General features: G+C 38.2%; 3 protein-coding genes across 3 annotated transcripts; 1 reads left to right on the top strand and 2 right to left on the bottom strand.

Moving 5' to 3' along the window:
* Positions 1–6,309: 6,309 nt before the first annotated feature.
* LOC105677903 (odorant receptor 13a-like) lies at positions 6,310–11,277 on the bottom strand. Its single transcript, XM_067347956.1, has 9 exons — positions 10,854–11,277; positions 10,524–10,643; positions 9,945–10,062; positions 8,952–9,222; positions 8,539–8,661; positions 7,872–7,995; positions 7,699–7,841; positions 7,357–7,489; positions 6,310–7,274 (listed from the first exon to the last, which is right to left on the bottom strand). Exons 1-9 carry the CDS (start codon positions 10,995–10,997, stop codon positions 7,227–7,229), a joined length of 1,224 nt encoding a protein of 407 aa, XP_067204057.1. The 5' UTR covers positions 10,998–11,277; the 3' UTR covers positions 6,310–7,226.
* Positions 11,278–11,426: 149 nt separating this feature from the next.
* hop (tyrosine-protein kinase hopscotch) lies at positions 11,427–18,236 on the bottom strand. Its single transcript, XM_012376819.2, has 13 exons — positions 17,941–18,236; positions 17,091–17,386; positions 16,598–16,963; positions 16,151–16,366; positions 15,793–16,070; positions 15,320–15,641; positions 15,089–15,245; positions 14,827–14,951; positions 14,571–14,724; positions 13,547–13,865; positions 12,946–13,382; positions 12,496–12,833; positions 11,427–12,329 (listed from the first exon to the last, which is right to left on the bottom strand). The coding sequence occupies exons 1-13, from the start codon at positions 18,043–18,045 to the stop codon at positions 11,996–11,998; spliced, it is 3,447 nt and encodes a 1,148-aa protein (XP_012232242.1). The 5' UTR covers positions 18,046–18,236; the 3' UTR covers positions 11,427–11,995.
* Positions 18,237–18,561: 325 nt separating this feature from the next.
* Positions 18,562–21,695, top strand: LOC105677921 (polyubiquitin). Its single transcript, XM_012376820.2, has 2 exons — positions 18,562–18,722; positions 19,843–21,695. Exon 2 carries the CDS (start codon positions 19,850–19,852, stop codon positions 21,455–21,457), a length of 1,608 nt encoding a protein of 535 aa, XP_012232243.2. The 5' UTR covers positions 18,562–18,722; positions 19,843–19,849; the 3' UTR covers positions 21,458–21,695.
* The last annotated feature ends 239 nt before the right edge of the window (positions 21,696–21,934 follow it).

Raw genomic sequence — 21,934 nt, 5'->3', positions numbered from 1 at the left:
AGCGGCGCTTAATATAAAAGCGCGTCTCGGAGCGACCCCCGAATTATTAATTATAATGAACAACAATCAAGCGACGCCAGGCCGCGGCGGCGGCGGCCGACGGGCTGCATTTATCTTAATGACGTCACGACGTGATACACGAGCGGTTGAAATGTTAAGTAACGATATTAATAAATAGTGGAGTCCGTGCGTGCAACGCGCGGCGCAAATGGGGGGGCCGCGGGGGGGCGCAACCCCTCGCAGCCGCGAGTTCGGGGCGGCGGAACCACGTATTCACGCAATGCGCTCGCGCACTCGTGTACACACGAATGTATATGTATGAATGTGCACCCCGAGCGAGAGAGGGTGTCGTGAGTTATGAGCGCTCTGTGATATCGATGCATCAATTTGACTAAACGAAGGATTAATTTAATAACAAGTCAGCGGATGAGTCGTCGGATGATGTATAGAAGGGGGGATGCAAGAGACGTATTTCGAGAGCAAGGGGGGGGGGGCGGAAGGGATAGATGGACCCACGACGACGTGTTCTTCGTAACGCCCACTTATGGTGGTGCTTGATACTCTGTAAACACAACTCTCTCTCTCTCGGCGGAGAAGAGAGAAACGCGGGCGCTCATATGGGCGAAATTTTACGCCCTCCCGCTCGGATCGTCGATGAGATTTTTGGCGTCGGTCTATTCACGGATCTGTGATTTAGTGTCGCAATACAAAACGTAGAGTCGCGTCAGCCAAATGCGTTACTTTAATGCGAACGGAGATTCGAATTACATTAGGGTGAGTTGTAAGTTATCTAGTAATAATGGAGTCTCGCGAGAGGGAGTCTCCGCTACAACATTCTGTGACTCCGAAATGAAAAGGATTGATAGTTTATATCTCCGAACATGTAGACGCTGCAAATTCATTGAATTCGACATTTCGATACTCGCTGTTTTTCCAATTTTGGGGAGAAACACGTGTGCAACGTTTCTCTTCTTTTAAGACAAACAACGAACATTGATTACTCGCTGCTACAATATCTACAATTTCCGCTTAATTCTTGCCGTGTGACGAAAGAGACGGGATCGTAAGAGTTAATAATTTTTTCTTTTCACACGACTCGAATGACGAAAGAATGTCTTTATCGGGACGTTTTATAGTTCCGGAGCGATGAAAAGCCCGGGGAGTTCTTCTTCCCTAATAATACAAGGAATTGAGCGCTCGTGCAATCCACTCTGAAACGTTTCGCCAATACGCGGAACAGCGGGTGGTGCAGAAGCAGCGACAGCAGCAGCAGCAGTAGCGGCAGCACGAGAGGAGGGTTGGAAATCACTTTCATCGCGACGTAATGTTACTAAGCGACAACTTCTCTCGCACCCTCTATCTGTCATGCCAATTAACCAGCCCTCTCTCCAGCCGTCGTCTCTTACAAACCTCTCTCTCTCTTTCTCTCTCTCTCTCTCTCTCTCTCTCTCTGGGAGGAGCCATCGGTCGGGATTTATGCGACCCTTCAGAGCGATATATTTTTCACGATTACGATACTTCTCGGGTCAATGGATTATGTGATATTCCGAGTACGGCGCGCATCTCAAGGTGCAGCGAGAGAAACTTTTAATGAGGGGCATTACTCGTCGAGATCCCTTCAAAATGGTGCAAAACTTACGAGCGAGAAGAACGGATAAGAGGTGTCTTTTACATTAAAATAGAAACACAAGACACGCCATTGCTCAAGTGTGTAAAATATATCACTGTAAAAAATTAACTTGCATATCTTATTTTATTGAAAAATTGCGTATGTTTTCGAAGAATAATTGTGATTTTCTATTTTGCAGTTTTTTTTTTGCGGAAAGTAAACATTATTTTCCCGTTTAATTGTTAACACAGCTATATATCTTTCATTCGTAACGGCGCCTCCGAGCAATTAAATATTTTATACTATAAAGTTTCTTTATTCAATGAATTTAATCTCGCGTAGAGAATTTTTTTAACGAATACAATCGAGATAACTGCGAGAAAAATGTGACAGCGGCGAGAAAAAATATCGAGGATGTGGAGAGTGACGGATTAATCGCCAAAGAATCAGCAATCTCGTCGTAGCCGCCATAAGGCGCCGGATAAAGTACACACTTTCGCACCCCCCGCGATGACGCAGGAAAAAAAGATACAGGAAGCCATGATAGTGAAGATAAAGGAACGAAGAGGGATAAGAGTGAGTGCCAAGAGAGAGTGCGAAGAGATAGAGCGAGTTGGCGGAGAGCAAGAAAGTAGGAGAGCGATGTCGTAAAGTAAGTTCGTGGCGTGGATGGCCACCTCGGGCTCTTCTAATGGACAATAACCGCGATATATCGCCCTCATTCCGAAGGATCCCCCCCTTCGAGCGACTGGATGACTACTTCCGTTCCTATATCGCGACTTTAAATGTAACTACGAATGCGCTGGCTCTTATACGCCACTTTCGCGTCGTCGCTCGACGAACGTCGCATTATCACATGCTGACACGATAGACGCATCATTCTGTGCAAAATTAGCGGAATTTATGGCTTTTCCTGCAAAATTATCAAAATTATCTTAAAGATTCAAAATATTTTTCCACCGCTTCACGCTCTCTTACTTTGGCGAATTGCTCGGAATGTCTTTTTTTTCATAATTTTCTTTTTATTGGCACTTTTTGCGAGAAGAAACGCGGGACTTGATGGCAGGAACCTTTCGTACAGCTTTTATCTGAGAAAAATGAGATCGTGTAGAAACGGTCGCGTGCAACGTTGGCGAAAGACGTCGCGACGCCCTCGCGCAATCGCAAACGCAACGCTAACAGTGCGATCGTTTGAAATTCAGTTAAAGGGCGTCCCTTCAATTACGGGGCGTCGGACGCCGGCGCCAACGCAGGCCGCATCAATAAAAGATAGACACTGCATACGAGACTGCATCTCGCCGGCGCTGCATCACCAGCGTACATCAAATCGATTAGTGCGATTAATAACAGCCAACTGCGGCGATCTTGGGGGGATGCACAATGCGCGCCCCGTTCTCTTTCATTAAAACCCTTTTGTAACCCGACGTGATTCCCGACGCGGATGACCCGTTTTCCTCCGAATGCCATCACTTGTGTTCATATTTCTCTCATAACTTGATGAAAACTCGAGCACACCGAGAAAGTAATTGAACAAGTCATATTAGAAAGGTCAAGAGAATATATTAAATAAACATGAATCTTGACCATCCGGAAAGTAACGAAAAATTGTAAAAGTACAATTTTATCATTTATATTAAAAGAAATTTATATATAGCTTCCGCAAGCAATGTCTTTATTTTTCTTTACATAAATGGGCTTTTTTTGCAAAATAAGATAAAAAATTTAGTTTTTTACAGTAATTATGTGAAATATTCGCTGTTTCAATGTTATTTGCCTCATCGTGCCAAAATCGCAGATGTGTAATGATTAAATCGAAAGGAAATTTCTTTCGCGATCCACGTGGAATCGAGTATTCCACTTGGAGAAACGAGACGACACGGTATCGACGGAGAACGGGAGGATCCATCCATCGCCTTCGGCACTGACGTACGACGAAAAAAGGCTCGTAAAAAAAGGCGAATCAATCATAAAGTTAGCCTTTTATTCCGCAAGAGAACGGATAGAACAGGAGCTCGTAAGCGCGCGCGGGGGATGGAGGGCGGCGGGGCGGGCCGGCGGGAGGATGGGGGCAGAATATAAAGTTACGTCACACGTTTATTTCATTCCCGTCGATCCAATAAAAGTCCCAATAATAATTTTGGATGTTTTCCGATGCAACATGTTTGATTTAGTGTCGGACATTTTGTGATCGCATATCTGCCTCGTAAATCTCGTCGCGGCGGCGCCACTGCATAAAAATATCAAACGTCGATGTGTCCCGCGTTCAACCCCAATCCCGGGCGGTAAAATATTGCCCGCGATTCCGCGCGACGGAAATAGCCTTTCATGCCCCGCCGCCTGATAATTCCAGAATTTCGCAGATTTATACCCCGAAAAGGTTATAGAAGATACGCGCGCGCTCGCTCGCTCGCTCGCGCCCGATCGCGCCCGTTATTATTAATCGCCGCGCGTAACGATAAAGTGGGACGTTTAATTTTTAAAAATGGCCCCTAACGAATATCGCCGCGCCGGCCACCATCCACCGGCAGCTCGTGCTGTCCGGAAAAATATACGTCAAGATTATGCCGGCCGATTCGAGTGCAGCGTCGCGATCGAGCGATCGATCGTGGGCCGCGTCGTAATTAAAAATAAAAAAAAAAGAGGGTAAAACAAAAAAATAGAGCAGCAAGAAAAATACGAATCGTGCCGCTTTGTGGCACGTGATTTTGATGGCGGGCGTATATCAGCGCTCTGATGGTTGCGATCGGAGTTCCGATGCGCATAACGGCGGCGGCTGATACAGCTACGTTGTACGCTATGTTAAGCTGGGAGGGGTAATTGCAACATATTGTTTTACCCAAATCCCTAGAGAAACGCAAAAGCTCATTTCTGTGTAACGTGATTTATGCGATTAACGTTCTGCAATTAAATGCGTAGCTTTCTTAAAAATATATCGCTTCTTTCGCAACGGCAGCCTCCAATTTCGAATGGATTTCGTGCCAAGTAGACGAAAAGAATCCAATGAGGATGAGAAAATAAGCACTATTTCTTTATTCGCGCGGCGATACTCCAAAGTAAAATGATGTCACGCACGAATTCCAATTCCGCGAAGGAAATCATCCCAATGCGCGCTTCCGACCCTTTCGCGTTCCAAAGAATTATTTGTCCTCGCTTAAATATTATATCGTAACAAGTTTCTTCACCACATTTTGCACCAAACGATATTTTTCAACCGCCAAAATTAGAATTGCTATATATTAATGTAAAATAAATTATATTGATTAATCGTACGCTGGAAATTAATCAGCGAAAGTGCTAGAATGACGGGTGTGATACTATCATGTCTCTCAATGATAAATTTCACAGTCATTCTTTTTTAATAATTCCACAATAAACGTTTGATTAATAGTCGTGATTTCTTAACGACTTCGTGATGACTATCGATTTTATCATTAGAAGATACTGCACCGTCTCATTCACCCCCGCCGCCGTAATTGTCCCCGCATTCATCTTATGCACTCCTCTAACGTATCTTTTATTATCCGGCTTTTATTGTCACGCGGCGCTCTCGTACGAAAAATTCGTCTCCTCGGTCCATTTTTATTTCTCACGTGGGCGCAGAAGAGGGATGGAAGCGACACGGAGTCAGTAACGGAGCATGCTAATAAGAGGGAATAAAATAAAGTGACAATATTGACCGAATCGGTTACTTAGACTTGCTTTGGCAGCGACATTTATAGCTTTCATAAGCCAACAGCTGCGCTGTATTTGCCGTGTTCTCGGCAAAAATTTAGCTCGAGCCACTTCGGGCTCAAATAAACAGAGCACGAAACTTCCTTCTCACTTTCCGCGGCGGAAAGCTCGTCGATATTACATACATTGGCCCGCATCCACACGGCACATTTAGCACCGCGCTTGAGACATGAATACGGATCCGCGTGTAAAGAATGAGCGTCGAACTTTGCGACGCGAAATGGAAAATCCCGCCGCTTCAGACGCGCAAAGTTCTTCGCGCACGCTTGACGAATCCATTCGTCCTTTATACGTCGGATGTCAACTGGGAACATCGTCGCGGAGCGAGCGTCCCAAAATAATGACACTCCCACTGAGAAGGATTGGCCTGGGCGCGCGGATTATTGAATTGCACAGGACAACGAATGGAGCGCGTTTCCATTGGAATATTAAAATAATCTGCCATTACTTTAATAAATCTGTCCCTCCGTTTTCCGGTGCTCCGTCCTTGAGCAATGTCTTCTCTCCCCCCCCCCTCCTCCCTCGGCCTCCTCCTCCGCCACCTTTTCTGCTCACTCCACCGCCCTTCCTCGACCCGCCTTCCAGCTTCCAGGGCTTCCTTCGCGCGAGCACTCGAGGCAGGCAGTCGCAGATGTCACTGTACCCCTAATGAGCGCGCTATTTTTCACGAGTATTTTTATCCCGTTTATTGGCTGCCCGCTTCACAAACTGTCGGCTGGATATTAATCATCCAGCTCTTACAACTCTGGTTTTATTTCCTCCAAGGATAAAGAATGGTGGAGGGGCGGCAAAGAAAATCAGGGGGAGAGCGCTCCCTCTCCTTCTCTCTCTCTCTCTCTTTTTTTTTTCTTTGCTCTCTCGCTCGCGCGAGAGCTGTTCCTTCATTAATGTTATTAAACCGGCTTCCATGGACGCTGCCTCGCCCGCTATGATTTCATCTCGCGACTTACGACCGACTTTTCGCCGAGCTAGTGCGTCCTCAACGATCGCGGAGCGTCGTCGACGCATGACAGTAGTGAACAGCGTTGCGCACGCTACGATTTCGCGTGAACACATCCACAGGTTTTACGCAAGATCGAGTTTAAAAATCATTTGCATTACTAAAGATACCGATAATAAATTTTTTTACTTATATTAATGCCCCCTGCAATGTTGTATTCCTTTGAAATAAAATTTGTACGCTCTGTCAACGCGTGTTTTACAAACTTATATTCTCTGTTTATTAAATCTATTTACATACACTTACTTGGAAATCGTGCTAATAGATTTTTTCTTACACGAAGGAAAACTTTTTAACATAATGCAGTAGCGGTCAATAAAATGTACTCACCGAAATTATTGTTTTCTTTAAACTCTGAAGCAAAGTACTGTACTAAATCGTAAAATTTATATTAAAGGGCATTATTAACGACCCATAATTTTGATTAGAACATTTTAGTTGAATTGTTTTAATTTTTACATATTTATAAAAACAGGACAATATACAATAGAAACAATTGCTTAATAAATTTGCATTTCACACATATAACAATAACAATTATAGGAACAAATAATTAATTAACAATTATTAATATTTTTTAACAATTAATATTTGGTGATATTTGTGATTTTTTACTTTCGGTGATTTACCATTTTTATAAATACTGTACGACACTTTTTGGAAATAAGTGTGAACTAATTCCTAGCTCGCGTTAATTATCTATATATGCTCAAATAAACCTAATTTAATTATTCCCACCCTTACAGTACTTATCAAAGACAGGTTATTTCGAAGAATCCTGCTGAGTACATTTCATTGATCGCTACTATATTAAAAACAAGATCATTACGGCATTCTCACTTGTTTTCTACGTTGCTTCTGCGTCAACAGTTGACAGAAATATCCTTAGACTTGTCTGAGAAACATGCAATAGGTCATCGTCGTTTGAAGTATCTTAATAAAATAAATGTAAATATTTTTACTTTTTATCGCTGTGACTTGCCCGGATCGATTACGGTCTATTTTACTTTCTTACCATTCCGAAATTTTGCAAGGACATCGCGTAAAATTTACAGGCGGTCAGGATAAGCGGGTGGAAGCGCCGCCTCATTATTAGCAGCAAGGATTTCTGTTCCAAAACAACTGCGTCATACCATGCAGAATTGTACCTGCAATTTTGAGATTAATTAAATTAAGCAAATAATAAAATGGGAGAGATATCTAATTTAAATTTAAATTAATTACACATCCCTTAATGTGTACAACTTATATTATTATAACATATAAATTTTTATTTTTCCTTATTAAATCTATTATATATCGTCACGCAGCTTATTAGTTATTGCGGAAAATATTATCAAGAAAATATACTACTCACACTGTCTCACACACGCTCGAGGTCATGTCTGTGAGTTTTTGTGCCATGTAATTATATATAAATAAATAAATAAATTGCGCAATGCAGAAACTGCTAGATCTTACGGCTCGATTTATGTCACCGGAAAAAGTCAGTATCTGAAATATATCGTTTGAATATTTTGATTAGAGTTCAAGACAATTGACATGCTTCCGCTGTGAATATACCTGCGTTAATGTAAGAGTCATTACAATCACTAATCCCAGAAAATCCACTGCAAACGGTATTGTGTGATATGTTTCGATTATACCAACAAATCTTGTAACGTGAAAAAGTATACGTTATGGTTAATGGTGTTTGCGTGATAAGATAAGAAATAATTCTTGCTCGCGAAACTAAATATATCCAGCAAACACAGAACATTGCAGCAACATTGTGGCAATGTTGCAATATTGCTGTAATGTTGCTACAATGTTGCAACATTGCCGCAATGTTACTACAATGTTCTGTGTTTGCTGGGTATTTTGACATTTATTTGTACTGTTAACAATATACATTTACAATTAGTAATTTGTTAAATAATTTTAATTTTTTTTTAAACTAGTCTTAATAATAAACTTCCGTTATTACACTTAATTATAGTTTCCGGATATATTTGGAAAAGTGATTAGAAAAATATTAAAATGTGATCACTTAATAAAGGATATTTTATTAATTAAAGTCGCAAATAACAAGAGCAAGCGATATTGTTTTTAGTTATCGTCATTATTACATGGCGATTTTGCATAAAATGCAATAAAAAATTGGACTACATTGATTTATAAAATAATAATGTGTGTATGGCAAAATGAAAGTACGAACTGTATGACGTTGTAATGCAGTCGTATAAGAACGGCTATGTTTCCGTAATTTATTTTTGTCCTGGAAATTAAATCGTATCTTGTTGCGTCCTGCTTAACGCAAAATAAACGCTCCGCGCGATACCTGCCGAAATTGTCATCAACATTACGCATACTCAAAATTGCACAAATAATATTCCTTTTGTGATAAACAGTAGAAGAAAATAATTGATTACCATTCATGAAAATAAAATATAATTAAAAAAATGAGAAATAAAATAATTTGGTCATCTATTTTAACAACATAATAAACAGTATATGATATCTTGAGTCTATATGTAAATTCACGAGTAAATAGAGAGTTATGCACTCCATCTTTCGCGAGTAGTCTACTTTTTCGCAAATAATAATCAATTGCGATGATCAATCTCTTACCCCAGCAACTTGCACATCCCGCAAACGTGTAGCGTTACAGCCAGAAATAAAACCGTGCTGGCAATGAAAATTAGCGGTAGAAGAAGAACCACACTATATTCGTAGGACCGAAGGAAGTAAAAGTAGTTTAGTTCAGCGTCGTGGAACATAATATATTCAGTATTAAAGGGTCGTATTGACGGGCGGGACTCATTCATGGGCAATATTACGTCGAGTATTTCCGGCGTGAATACCCACACGATATATATCACCACTATTGCGTACATTTGAACTGAAAAATTCAATGAACGTAAACTTTCTAATATTGTTTTTGTCAATAGCCATGTAACAAAAAATAGATTTTGGATATAGCGATCAGATGAAATCATTAATCTCTTGCCTCTCCAAGAGTATTTCAGCCAGAGATGGCAATTTAAGAGATAATTTGATATGTGTGATAAACGTCATACACATTTGAAAATATCGAGCATAAGTGATTGAATCAAACCGAAAGTTTGATTCAATTTTCAGTATTTACAAGTATGATTGCTTTTAAATTCAACTGCAAACTCTTTAAAAGTTTGATTGAACAAGATTTAATTATATATATGAGATATAAAAGCGGAAGACTTAATGTTTCAAAAAATATATATATATGTATATAAATTTAATATTAAGAATAAAATTAATATATAGGAGAGGAAAAATTATGAGGTTAAATAAATCAATGTAGATTCAAATAAATCGTCCTTGGAAAATTCCACACCCATTTAATTTAACGACACAATTATAATGAATATGTTATAAAAGTGAAAATGTGATTGTGAGTCGCTAAAAGAAATGCCGCAAATGTTATATGTTGAAACCGATGTATATATATGATAAATAATGTGTTTAATGCTGATAATGGGGAGAGTATTTGCCGCACATCTCACACACAAAAATACACTCTTACAGGCAGAAACGCGTGTCTTTTTCTTTTGTAGATAAAGCGAGATTTAATGTTTCTCTTACGCGAATAATGAAGTGTCAATAACCTCGAGATCTCAGCATACTCATGCATGATTTTTAACTCGTCTTCTGTCTTTTGTAATGCCCAGTCATTCCACATACGATTCAAAAGTTCTCTAAGCTAAAAAGAAATAAAATTGTGTATTATGAAATAATAGCACAAAAGAAAAAAGGGATAGTTTGATAGATTTTATTAAACTATCAATCGATGTGCAAACTATAATAATCGAATTTAAATTTTGAAGAAATTTTATTTACTTCTTTGTAACATATCATTTTGCTTATTTAACATACATCTTGTTTACAATTTATTTTGTCACTGCTTTTTAATTATTAGACAAGTAAATAACTTAATTGTCATGTAAAAATCTTAAAAGTAATTTTTTATGAACCCAGCAAACACAGAACATTGCAGCAATATTGCGGCAATATCGCAATATTGCTGTAACGTTGCTGCAATGTTGCTGCAATGTTCTGTGTTTGCTGGGAAGACTATATAAAACTTTATGTTCTAAGTTTTTACATACGTCTTCTATTAAATTGGAAATATTAGGAACGTAAGTAATAATTGGCGAAGCTTACTTTATCTGTATGTTTAACACGTATGTACAAGTGGATTAGGCTACCTAATACTGGTAGAAGCGTTGGTATAATATCGACTAGGTATTCCATAGTGATATTAGACGTGAAAAAACTTGACAACTGGAAAGACATTATTAATCTTCGATAAAAATGAAAGAAGTAGCCACAGTTATCGAAAGGCAATTATCTATACAGATGTTTGACCAACATAATCAAATTCTTTATCACAGTTACGTTTTATTATTATTATATTTAATTATTTATACTGTTGCCTTTAATTCGTTAATTTCCAACAGTTGGTAAAAAGAAAAATATAAAATCGGCAAATACCTGAACAAAGGCGGACGACATCATGGAGATAGTTATAATGGTCCTCATCAAGTAGGCTGTCCGTGCGCTTTGATAAGGCCAGAGTCCAGTAACCGATAAAAAAAATTTGTTCAACTTGTAATAACGTTCCTCGGGGTGTTCCATTTATTTTGAAGGGCCTAGAAAGACTGACCGTGTGAGCGAGAGTTCGTCATCGGACGTAACTTCGTCGCTATAATCATTTTACCCCTTCTTGTAGGGTTTACTCGACTATCTTCATTTTTTATTTTTTTATTTCATATTCACGACAATTTTCCCATTATTCTACAAATTACATCGAAGGAAAAATGTACGCACTTGATGTGGAGATGAAAACTTTCAAAGGCGCCGGAGAGATCGATTGATCGCACGTGTATAACGTTCATGTAATAACGTGGGAAAGAGAACCATCGGTGGTCTGAAAACAAAAATTATCCTCACAGCCACTTTTCTCGCACCGTGCGTTCTTTTTTTTTTTTTAAGTAAATATTTCGCTCTACCGTAGACTTTGTTATTACAGGAAAGGGTGAGGAACAAATAAAAGGAAATTCAGTATTAAAAAAAAAATACTCAGGCTATATATTACACACAGTACATAATAAAAAAGCGACAAACACGTCGACTAGATATTAATGCTGTCAATATTCGGCTATTCGGGTACACGCGCGCAAGTAGTTATCCGACGGTTCTAAGTGACAGCACTACTAGATACAACATATGTCATACTGTAAAAAAAGTGCACTCGCAATTTTAACAACAGATTCTTTGATTTTGAAATATTTTTTACAACAAATGATCTAAAGAACATATCGATATGTCAACAATTTTCCGTAAAATTGTAAGAAAAAGAAAACAGAAATCAGCTTGACACATTGTTGACGGTACACTGTGAAATGGATCTTGCCTCAGTTCTCGCACATTTTCGGAAAACATGTCAAATATGCATGCACCTATACAAAACAATGTAAAAAAAACGTTAAAAAATGCAAGACGCCGCTTCGCGTCTCCCGTCAACAATGTGTTAAGATTTATCTAAAAAATCTTTCATTAAAATTCGGAGTGGATGTCAGCATACTTCTGCAGCGTCTCAGACACAGCTCGTCCAGAGCCAGCACAGAGGTATTCTAATATCGCTTGAGCAGTTCCGAGATGGTCGCGCACAGCTTGGTAAAACGCGGTCTCGCATGGCTCTGCAAATTCCAGCACGGGCGCATCAGATTCACATAGACTTCCAGCGGACATGTGGATGGACAAGGAAGACGGGTGCCACGTTCCAATGCGATTAATAACTCACTGCCCTCGTTGACCTCCCTCTGGGCGCTGTTCCTACAATTCGATCCAATCTCTGGTAGCTTTGGATCCGCGCCGAAGCTAAAGGTCTCGAACATCGTCACGCCGAACGACCACACGTCCGAACGCGTGGAGAACTTGCCGTCGCGTAAGCTCTCCGGCGCGTACCTAGAATTGTGTATTTCACTCAGACATATTGCAGAGCGTCCTTTGTATCTTGCGATTATTGCAAAAATTTCACTTAGCAACAAGAGAGCGAGAAATGTTATATTACACATCTGTGAAAAATGATCTTGTATTGCTATTATCAAAATGTAATATAATTTGCACTCACCATTTTATCGGAAGATCGCGGTTGGTTTGAAGTATATAATAATCGTTGTCGCCTGTCATTTGCGCGAGGCCGAAGTCGCTGATTTTCACCTGATTCTCGTTTGCCACCAGAATATTTCTCGCCGCTAAATCCCGGTGAACGATGGACTTGAAGCCGAGATATTCCATGCCCGTGGCGATATCCAGGGCGAAACGAAGTAGCTTCTTGTGTGTGAGACTCTGTCGATTAATGTGCAAATAACCGTGCAGCGAGCCATGTTTGACGTATTCCATAATCAGTTGAGCATCTGGGTCCCACACCGCGCCGAGAATTTTCACGATATTATCGTGCTGGAGAGTCTGCAAAAGAAAATGGAACAACTATCATTTTCGAAATGACGATACACGAACGGACTTTCTCAGCTTCTGAAGCAAAAGTCGTGTTTACGTGATTCTCAAAGCCATCATTCACCTTCATAATGTTAATTTCTCTCTCAAAGTCGAGCAAGCTCGCTTCCGCGCGCGTCTTGAGTTTCTTGATAGCCACTTCCTGCGCCGTACCGTCGTGGTACATCGTGCCCCTAAACACCTCGCCGTAGAAGCCTTGACCTATACGTCCTTGCGAAATCACTTCGTAGCCCGCGTCTAACTCAAAGCCGGTTGTCTCCTGACAAGCGTCCTGGCAAAGAGTGCTGCTGTTGCTACCGCCGCCGATACTGCCGTTATCAGCGGCGTGTCCGTTGTTGAATCGTGCCGTGCTGCGGAAGCTATTTTGGGTCGCACCGCGATGGCTGCTGGGAGGAATTTGCCCGGTGCTACCATCCGCACTGTCCGGCCAATACATGTAAAACGGTAGTCCGTTCACGTTGCCGACGCAACTCTCGTTAACATTTACTAACTGATTTGTAGCTGAAAAAAGGAATTCAAGTTTGGTTCTTCATTCTTGCACGGCCATCGTGATAAAATATCCGATCATTACGCAACATCTCCAATATATAACATCAAATCGTCATCAAAATTGATAAGAAAAGATTGAACAGGAAACCAGTTATCAATAATTTTAATCAACTCACCGTCGTCACCATCTTCCATAGTTACGCTAGTATTATCAGTGACCATGCTGCTCACGTGCGATTCACTGTTCGACTTGGTTTCTTCCGTATCCGTTCCATTTTCCTCCTTTTTGTGGAAGTCAATGAGGAGTTTGGGAAATTCGTAAGTGTGAGTTCTACGGGAATTGTAAACTTGATACAGAATTTGATTGACATCTCGCATGATGGCCTGCGGTTGTTTCCTCAATGTGTTACCCCTGCCCCAACATTCCAACATCAATGTGTAGATTTCATTCGGACAACCATCGGGCATGGGTAATCCTAATCCTTGTTGGTAAAACTGCCAACAAGTGTCATTTAATTATATGACGCTGTTTTTGCATCAATTATCATAAAATATGGACAAAATTAAATTTCCAAATAATTTGTATTGAATGAAGGACAAAAATTTATTTTATCAACATAACATTGGGTTGGCAAATAAGTTCGTTCGGTTTTTGGTTGGTACTGCTTGCAATGCCTATATCACTCTTTTCCTTTTGGTGCTACATTGTAACTCATTTCGGCATTTGAAAGGTTATCTTTTACGTAAATTTTCCATAAAGTTTGGTTGTGCTAACATTAGTATTGTGTGTGCTTGGTACTTGTAAAATGGAAGTGGACAAAGTGCATTATCGTCATATCTTGCGTTATTATTTCCAAAAAGGCAAGCGAGCTGCGGATGCTCATAAAAAAATATGCCGTGTGTATGGGGATGATGCCCTAACAGAACGCGCCTGCCAAAAGTGGTTTGCCAAATTCTGTTCTAGAAATTTTGATAGGAGATTTGATCGCCCTACCGAGATTAATTCGGATGATATCAAGGCGTTCGTCGATAATAATCCATCCCAATCGGTGCGAGGGATTGCTACAGCACTCAATAGATCCCGCACAAGTGTTGAAAATCATTTGCGCAATAATTGTGTTATATTCCGTTATAAAAAACCGAGCGAACTTATTTACCAACCCAATATTATTCATATAACATTTTGCTTTTGTGTTATACCTTCTTGATAGCATCTATCTCTTTGTCAAAATACGGGCGTTGTCCTTTGGAGAATATCTGCCAGATAGTCGTACCTGAAGCCCATATGTCTGCTTGAAGACTGTATTTTGCGGATTGCACATCCTCGTGACATTCTGGCGGTATCCAATATATACTACGCCAAACGAAGGAAGAATAAGAGTCTCGTATGTGGCGCATGTTGCCAAAATGATAATTGACAAACATAATTAAATACAAGATTTTTTTCTAAACTTACTCTTTCTCCAGAATGTAAGTAAAGAGACCTGGATCTCCTAATTTGACACTGAAATGATTATCAGTATGTGATTGCACAAAAAGCGCCTCGCACCTTATGTTTCCATGAACTATATGATTCTCCTCCTGCAATTTTATAGATATCTCAGTGGAATATTAATATTTCACTATATTATAAATACGGATATATATTTCATTATACACTAGGATTTATTTGTCAGAAGTTATATTTTATTTTTGCACAATAAGAAAAATAAACTCACCAAATGCCACAGAGCGGTTGCTAGACAAGCAGTAGCTTCTACCAGATCAACTGTTTTCACGATCAAAGAGTTTTCCCACAAGTACCTGTCTAGCGGACCTAGCATCACCAATTCCAGCAGCATTCCGATTGTTGGGGCCACAGTTATACCGTATAATCTGAAAAAACAGAACGGTACGTTACAATCATGTGTCGTGCGATGTTTGCAGACGTTGATATACTTGACATCCACCTGACTAGAGCGCCCGATCGCAATTGGCCCCACTTGCCGGCCAGCTCCAAAAATTCTTTGGTGTCCTCATAGTTCTCTGTTTTGAGTATTTTCATCGCCACTTCGAGTTTTTTGCCTTTAGCGACTCGCCACATCGCCCGGCACAAGGTCGTCGCCGATTGCGTGCCAGTCAAATTCTCAGCACTCTTGGTTTCGTATTCTTGCAATTGATCCGGAGGCACGCACCGCGGTCCTCCCTCCAACAGAGTGGTGATTATCTCCTCGTTCACCGCCACTTCGCTCACGATATTCTCCGACGCGCACATCAGTAATGGCGATCTGTCTGTAAAATAAAAATTATACATATACGTAAATATATATATAAATAAGGAACAATTAAAAAATTTTAACATATCTCATTATCTTTTCTATTCTCTAACATTTTTCTCGACATGTCGACCCTTATATTGACTTTATATATTAATATTACGTACCATATTCCGAAGGTGGCAAACATTCTTCAAGATATAGCGAACTGGTAGGATCTCGCAATGAGTAAACCAAGTGCCCCAGAGATTCATAGCTCTGGTCGGTGCCCACTATCAAAAATTTGTTAGATTCAGTGAGCTCCACTCTGTGCGACAATAACTGACCGTCCTTGCCGCAAACGTCCATATAGTAGACGTTGTATTCAGTTTCGCTCTCGCGCAGTATGTAAGTTCCCGGCCGATTGGAACGTTTTTCCCTGAGTTTTATATATGAAAACTCTTCTCTGAAAAGATTTTTAAGAGTTATTTTAATATGTTATGTGTGACAGAATGTAACAATGTTATTTCACGAAGACCGTCTTACCCAATTGGTCCATGGCACCTTGATTTGTATAACTTATCCAGAGTAGGTGTGATAACATTTCTACAGAGATTGAAAGTCCACTTAATTGATAAGCGATAATATCCATCCAACGCGGATACGAAAGACATTAATATTTCCTTTGTCTCAAATCTCAAATAGGATGGTATGCCGTTTTTCCTTGAAACTTCTACATCGGAGAAGTTTGAACTGGAAGAACTGGAGGATTTTTAGAAGATAAGTAAAAATTCATTATTTTTTATCTATTTAATTTGTATATTAATTTATATAATTTCATTATATAAATTAATTATATTATATTAATTTAAATAAATTATAGAGTACAAGTGTAAGACTTATTTTATAACTACTACATAATATTGATTTCTGTTTTAAGATAATACATTAAAAAAAATAAGTTAAAATATTTTTCTATGCATTCAACATTACCTTATAGAAATGAAACAAAGGTCCTCTATTGCACAAAGTATTTTCCATGTACCAATGTCAGTCTCACAATATCTTACATTCTCCGCGTTAACCCTAAGTAACACTTTAACTGATGTATTGCTATCCTCTTTATCCATTGACGCTTTATATTCTTCGTAAGGATAATTCGGAGCTATACACTCAAACTGCTTCAAATACTGCTCCTTAACATACGAAGCATCGTGCAAACTGCTTGCACATATTTCCAACGCATTGCGAATAGGTTTTTTAATAAAAAAGGCATGCCTTTTTATACATTCTTTTGGAATATATTTTTTATATTCTGACTCTACACTTTCTCTTGATTGATTCTTCTCAAGTATAACTCTACAACAAATAAAGTACCATAAATTTTCATCCACTGCATTTGGCAATTATACAAAACAGAATTTGTAGAAATCCTGTCAAGGATTACGTTAAAATAGAAAAGTTAGCTTTCGCAATTTGACTTTACCTGTACATATCACTAACTCCTAGGCCGATTAATTCACGTTTATGCTTCTCATAAACGATATCAGGTACTTTATTATTCAATATATCCATCCGAGCTTGCATAAAATAATAATTGTAAGCTTGCATATCTGTTTCTTTCAATATCTGCAAGCTGGATGGTTTGAATCTTAAGTAAAAATCAAACTGATTCTCTGTGCTATCTAACTTGTGGCCATAAGGATACCATAACTTTGAAATGTGACATCGTAATGCAAACAAATGTCTTGCTCTCGGACCTATTCCAAGACTCTTGCATACCTATAAATTAAAAATTTTTTGTTTATCAACAAATTTTGTACACTTTTATATGTTTCCTATAAACGGAATAATAAAAAATTATTTGCTAAAATATAAAATAAAAATTAATTAGTAAAAAGAAAAAACATATTTAACAAAATAGTCAATTAAATAATTAATTTATTAATAAGCGATTTTTTATAAATACAGAGATCGGTAAATTTCAAATTTTACACAACATAACATGAAATATAAATTTCTAATAAGTATATTTATTTGATTACAAATTAGATTGCGCATTTTATAAATAACAATCAATTTATCGATAACACTTGCTATATATTCTTGCAACGTTATCTTGTACTCACAACAAAACAATGTGAAAACAATATCATAATTATAACAATCTAATTTCATAATTAAAACAATCTTACAATTATAATTAAATAATAACGACGACAAAAACTTATTAGTGTACATCATCGAACCGGAAATGTTCGTTTTTACTGCAGTCATCAGAAGAAAACTGCCATCTGTGTTTATTTATCGAAAAAGGAAAAATGAATCATTCATACCTTAATGCAAAGATCCTCGATAGTCTGTTCAACGGAAAGTGAAACAATTAATTTTTTCTCGTCGGTGGCCACGTAAATTTCTGTTTCTTGCTCGATTTCCCTCATATTAATTTACGAATTGTTAATGCTGCCGAACAAATTACACGTTACTATGCATTGCAACGTTCAATACGTGCACACACTTCGCTCTGTTTTGTTTATCGCATGCAACATGAAGCGTACAAACAGATGAAAGACAACTGCAAACGAGGAAAGAACAGGAAAAAACTGAAAAGAACAAAATCAGGCAAATTTGCCGAGAGATGTCGGGCGCAGTTTGACATGGTGCATGAATATCAAGATATGATGTGTCCGACCGATGTCAGCGAATGTCAGTGATGTGTACGTAAGATGTTACAAACGTAAAAATTTCAAATTTTCTTGTGATCAGAGAGGATGGATTAATGAGTTAAAGTACGTAAAAGAAATTAATGTTATTTGATATTTGTAAAAAATTTTGTGGAGCATGAAAAAATTTTAACAAGATTTTTAGAAAGAACAGACCGGGGCACTTAAAGACGCCTCGAATGAGACGCTACTGAAGCCGCGCTCGACTCGTATGCGCAAGGCAAGCCTTCGACAACAGTGGGCAACAGAGGGCATCTGATTCGTCTAGTAGCGCTAACAGCAATACGTAACGGAAGATATTTTACGATCTGTCGACTGTTCTGGACATTAGCTGCATTTCTTTCGTTGAAAGAGGTTGCTTTATCGAAGAGAACTGCGAATCGTTTCGATATCAAGTAAGTGGTTGACGATCAATCGTTACATTTTAATACGCGAAAATCCGTCGCTGTTGCGCCGTTGGAAATTTTCCGTTCATCGAGGCGTAGTTCCATTTCCCTGAGTCAGTCTCTTTTACATCACACGATCGATTATCTATTATTAGGTTTGTAATTGCAATTCTTGGATTCCCTGTTTATTTGAAATGTAGAATGACTCGATTTTACGGTAACAGAGTTTGTTTTAAGCTGGATACGATAGATACAGGCGTGAATTAAGGGAAGAATCTTGTCGGACTTTTGTTTAGAGAGCCGCCATTACAGCGCTTTTTCTGTTATAATCATGACCTATTTTGTAGAAAACAAGTTAAGATGTATAAATTACACAGAAGCATTTTATGCGATTAGAAGTAGCTATAATTGTTTAATCAATTATGGTATAAAATTGAGTTATTGTTGAAATTAATATTTTTTCTTTTCTATTAGTATATTTTATAAAAATTATAAAAACTAGTATTTAGCATTTATAACATTGTAATAAATATGAGCACCTCAGAAGTATCTTATATTAAATCACATTTTTTCGAAAATTATCAGTTGACTATATTTCAATTTTGATCCAATGACAAATGTTTCCAATAAATATTTTCATTTCAATAGAAATGTTGACTATATAAAGTCACATTCACAAGGTAAACAGTATTAAGTCACATTAAAATCATATTTCATAATCACACAACTTCATTTTCTGAAATATATCAAAGTTTGATATCATATTTATGAATACAAAAAAAATCTGCATATTAAAAGCAAAATATCTCTTTAATTAAATTAAATATGCAAATTGTTACAGTTTTATAAAACTGTAACAATTTGCATATTTAATTTATTTTAAATTATATATATATATATATATATATATATATATATATATATATATGTGTATATATGTATTTATATTAGAAATAAATTAAATATGCAAATTGTTACAGTTTTTAGCAACATACAAATAGCAAAATTAAAAATGCTATTTTAAATTGTATGACATTAATAAATTTACATTAATGAATTAATTTTAATTAAACATTTATACTTAAATATAAAATAATTAATTTTTATTATAAAATATTTTTTCTTTTAGATTCATCATGCAAATCTTTGTGAAGACCCTCACTGGAAAAACTATCACCCTTGAGGTGGAAGCTTCTGACACTATAGAAAATGTCAAAGCCAAGATCCAAGATAAAGAGGGCATTCCTCCTGATCAGCAGCGTCTGATCTTCGCTGGTAAACAATTGGAAGACGGCAGAACTCTTTCAGATTATAACATCCAAAAGGAATCCACACTCCATTTGGTTTTGCGTCTTCGAGGAGGAATGCAAATCTTTGTAAAGACTCTTACGGGCAAGACCATCACGCTCGAAGTCGAAGCTTCTGACACGATCGAAAATGTAAAAGCTAAAATCCAGGACAAGGAAGGAATTCCCCCGGATCAGCAGCGTCTGATTTTCGCCGGCAAACAACTGGAAGATGGCAGAACTCTTTCAGACTACAACATTCAGAAAGAATCCACACTTCACCTGGTACTGCGTCTTCGAGGAGGAATGCAAATCTTCGTGAAAACACTCACAGGCAAAACCATCACACTCGAAGTCGAAGCTTCTGACACGATCGAAAATGTGAAAGCTAAAATCCAGGACAAAGAAGGTATTCCTCCTGATCAGCAGCGTCTGATTTTCGCCGGCAAACAACTGGAAGATGGCAGAACTCTGTCAGACTATAACATTCAAAAAGAATCCACACTTCACCTGGTACTGCGTCTTCGAGGAGGAATGCAGATCTTCGTAAAAACACTCACAGGCAAAACCATCACACTCGAAGTCGAAGCTTCCGACACGATCGAAAACGTAAAAGCCAAAATCCAAGACAAAGAAGGTATTCCTCCTGATCAGCAACGTTTAATCTTTGCTGGTAAACAGCTGGAAGATGGCAGAACTCTTTCAGACTACAACATTCAGAAAGAATCCACACTTCATCTGGTACTGCGTCTTCGAGGAGGAATGCAGATCTTCGTAAAAACACTCACAGGCAAAACCATCACACTCGAAGTCGAAGCTTCCGACACGATCGAAAATGTAAAAGCCAAAATCCAAGACAAAGAAGGTATTCCTCCTGATCAGCAGCGTCTGATTTTCGCCGGCAAACAACTGGAAGATGGCAGAACTCTTTCGGACTATAACATTCAAAAGGAATCCACACTTCATCTGGTACTGCGTCTTCGAGGAGGAATGCAAATCTTCGTGAAAACACTCACAGGCAAAACCATCACACTCGAAGTCGAAGCTTCTGACACGATTGAAAACGTAAAAGCCAAAATCCAGGACAAAGAAGGTATTCCTCCTGATCAGCAACGTCTGATTTTCGCCGGCAAACAACTGGAAGATGGCAGAACTCTTTCGGACTATAACATTCAAAAGGAATCCACACTTCATCTGGTACTGCGTCTTCGAGGAGGAATGCAAATCTTCGTGAAAACACTCACAGGCAAAACCATCACACTCGAAGTTGAAGCTTCTGACACGATCGAAAACGTGAAAGCCAAAATCCAGGACAAAGAAGGTATTCCTCCTGATCAGCAGCGTCTGATTTTCGCCGGCAAACAACTGGAAGATGGCAGAACTCTTTCGGACTATAACATTCAAAAGGAATCCACGCTCCACTTGGTTTTGCGACTTCGGGGAGGTGCCTGCCCTTAAATTGCAGGTTCAGAGAAACGTCGCTAGTAATAGTATCTTGGAAATGGGATATAATACCAGTAGTATCGGAATAGTGATGAATATTATTTTTTAATTTACGCAAATCTATATCCCCACGCTTTTTATAATTTTTTTTCAAAGATGTCATTTTAAAGCAACAAGAATGTAACAAATTGTAATTGAAGTATCGTAACACATTCTTGTACAGCATTTAAACATTAAATCGCATTTAAAATTATATCCTTTGTATAATGTTTACTTACCTTCCTATAAGATCACTTTGAGACAATTAGAATCTGATTTTGCATAAAATTTATTACCATTTTACAAATATATATTATTTAGCTTTCAAAGTTATAAATTTTCAAAGTTATAAAGTTATAAATATTATGAAATAAATTATTTGGTATGTTTTAAAATAAGCAACAATTGTTAAATCAGTGTGAAAAGTTTGTAGTATTTATCAATTTTGCAAAA

Source organism: Linepithema humile, chromosome 1, assembly GCF_040581485.1.
Source record: "Linepithema humile isolate Giens D197 chromosome 1, Lhum_UNIL_v1.0, whole genome shotgun sequence".
Classification (NCBI taxonomy): domain Eukaryota; kingdom Metazoa; phylum Arthropoda; class Insecta; order Hymenoptera; family Formicidae; genus Linepithema; species Linepithema humile.
Note: the sequence above shows the minus strand (reverse complement) of the source record. Positions and strands in the feature narration are given on the sequence as shown.

Bases quoted from the DNA above. Each gene is read 5' to 3' on its own strand.
- LOC105677903 (XM_067347956.1), bottom strand. From the start codon at position 10,997: ATGGAACACCCCGAGGAACGTTATTACAAGTTGAACAAATTTTTTTTA. The intron at 9,223-9,944 runs GTAAGAGAAACA...TGAATTTTTCAG, and splicing joins ATTGACACTTCATTATTCGC to TTCAAATGTACGCAATAGTG. The intron at 7,490-7,698 runs GTGAGTAGTATA...TCAAAATTGCAG, and splicing joins TCGAGCGTGTGTGAGACAGT to GTACAATTCTGCATGGTATG.
- hop (XM_012376819.2), bottom strand. From the start codon at position 18,045: ATGAGGGAAATCGAGCAAGAAACAGAAATTTACGTGGCCACCGACGAG. The intron at 17,387-17,940 runs GTATGAATGATT...TTTAATTTATAG, and splicing joins TCGAGGATCTTTGCATTAAG to GTATGCAAGAGTCTTGGAAT. The intron at 15,642-15,792 runs GTACGTAATATT...TTTATTTTACAG, and splicing joins TTTGCCACCTTCGGAATATG to ACAGATCGCCATTACTGATG.
- LOC105677921 (XM_012376820.2), top strand. From the start codon at position 19,850: ATGCAAATCTTTGTGAAGACCCTCACTGGAAAAACTATCACCCTTGAG.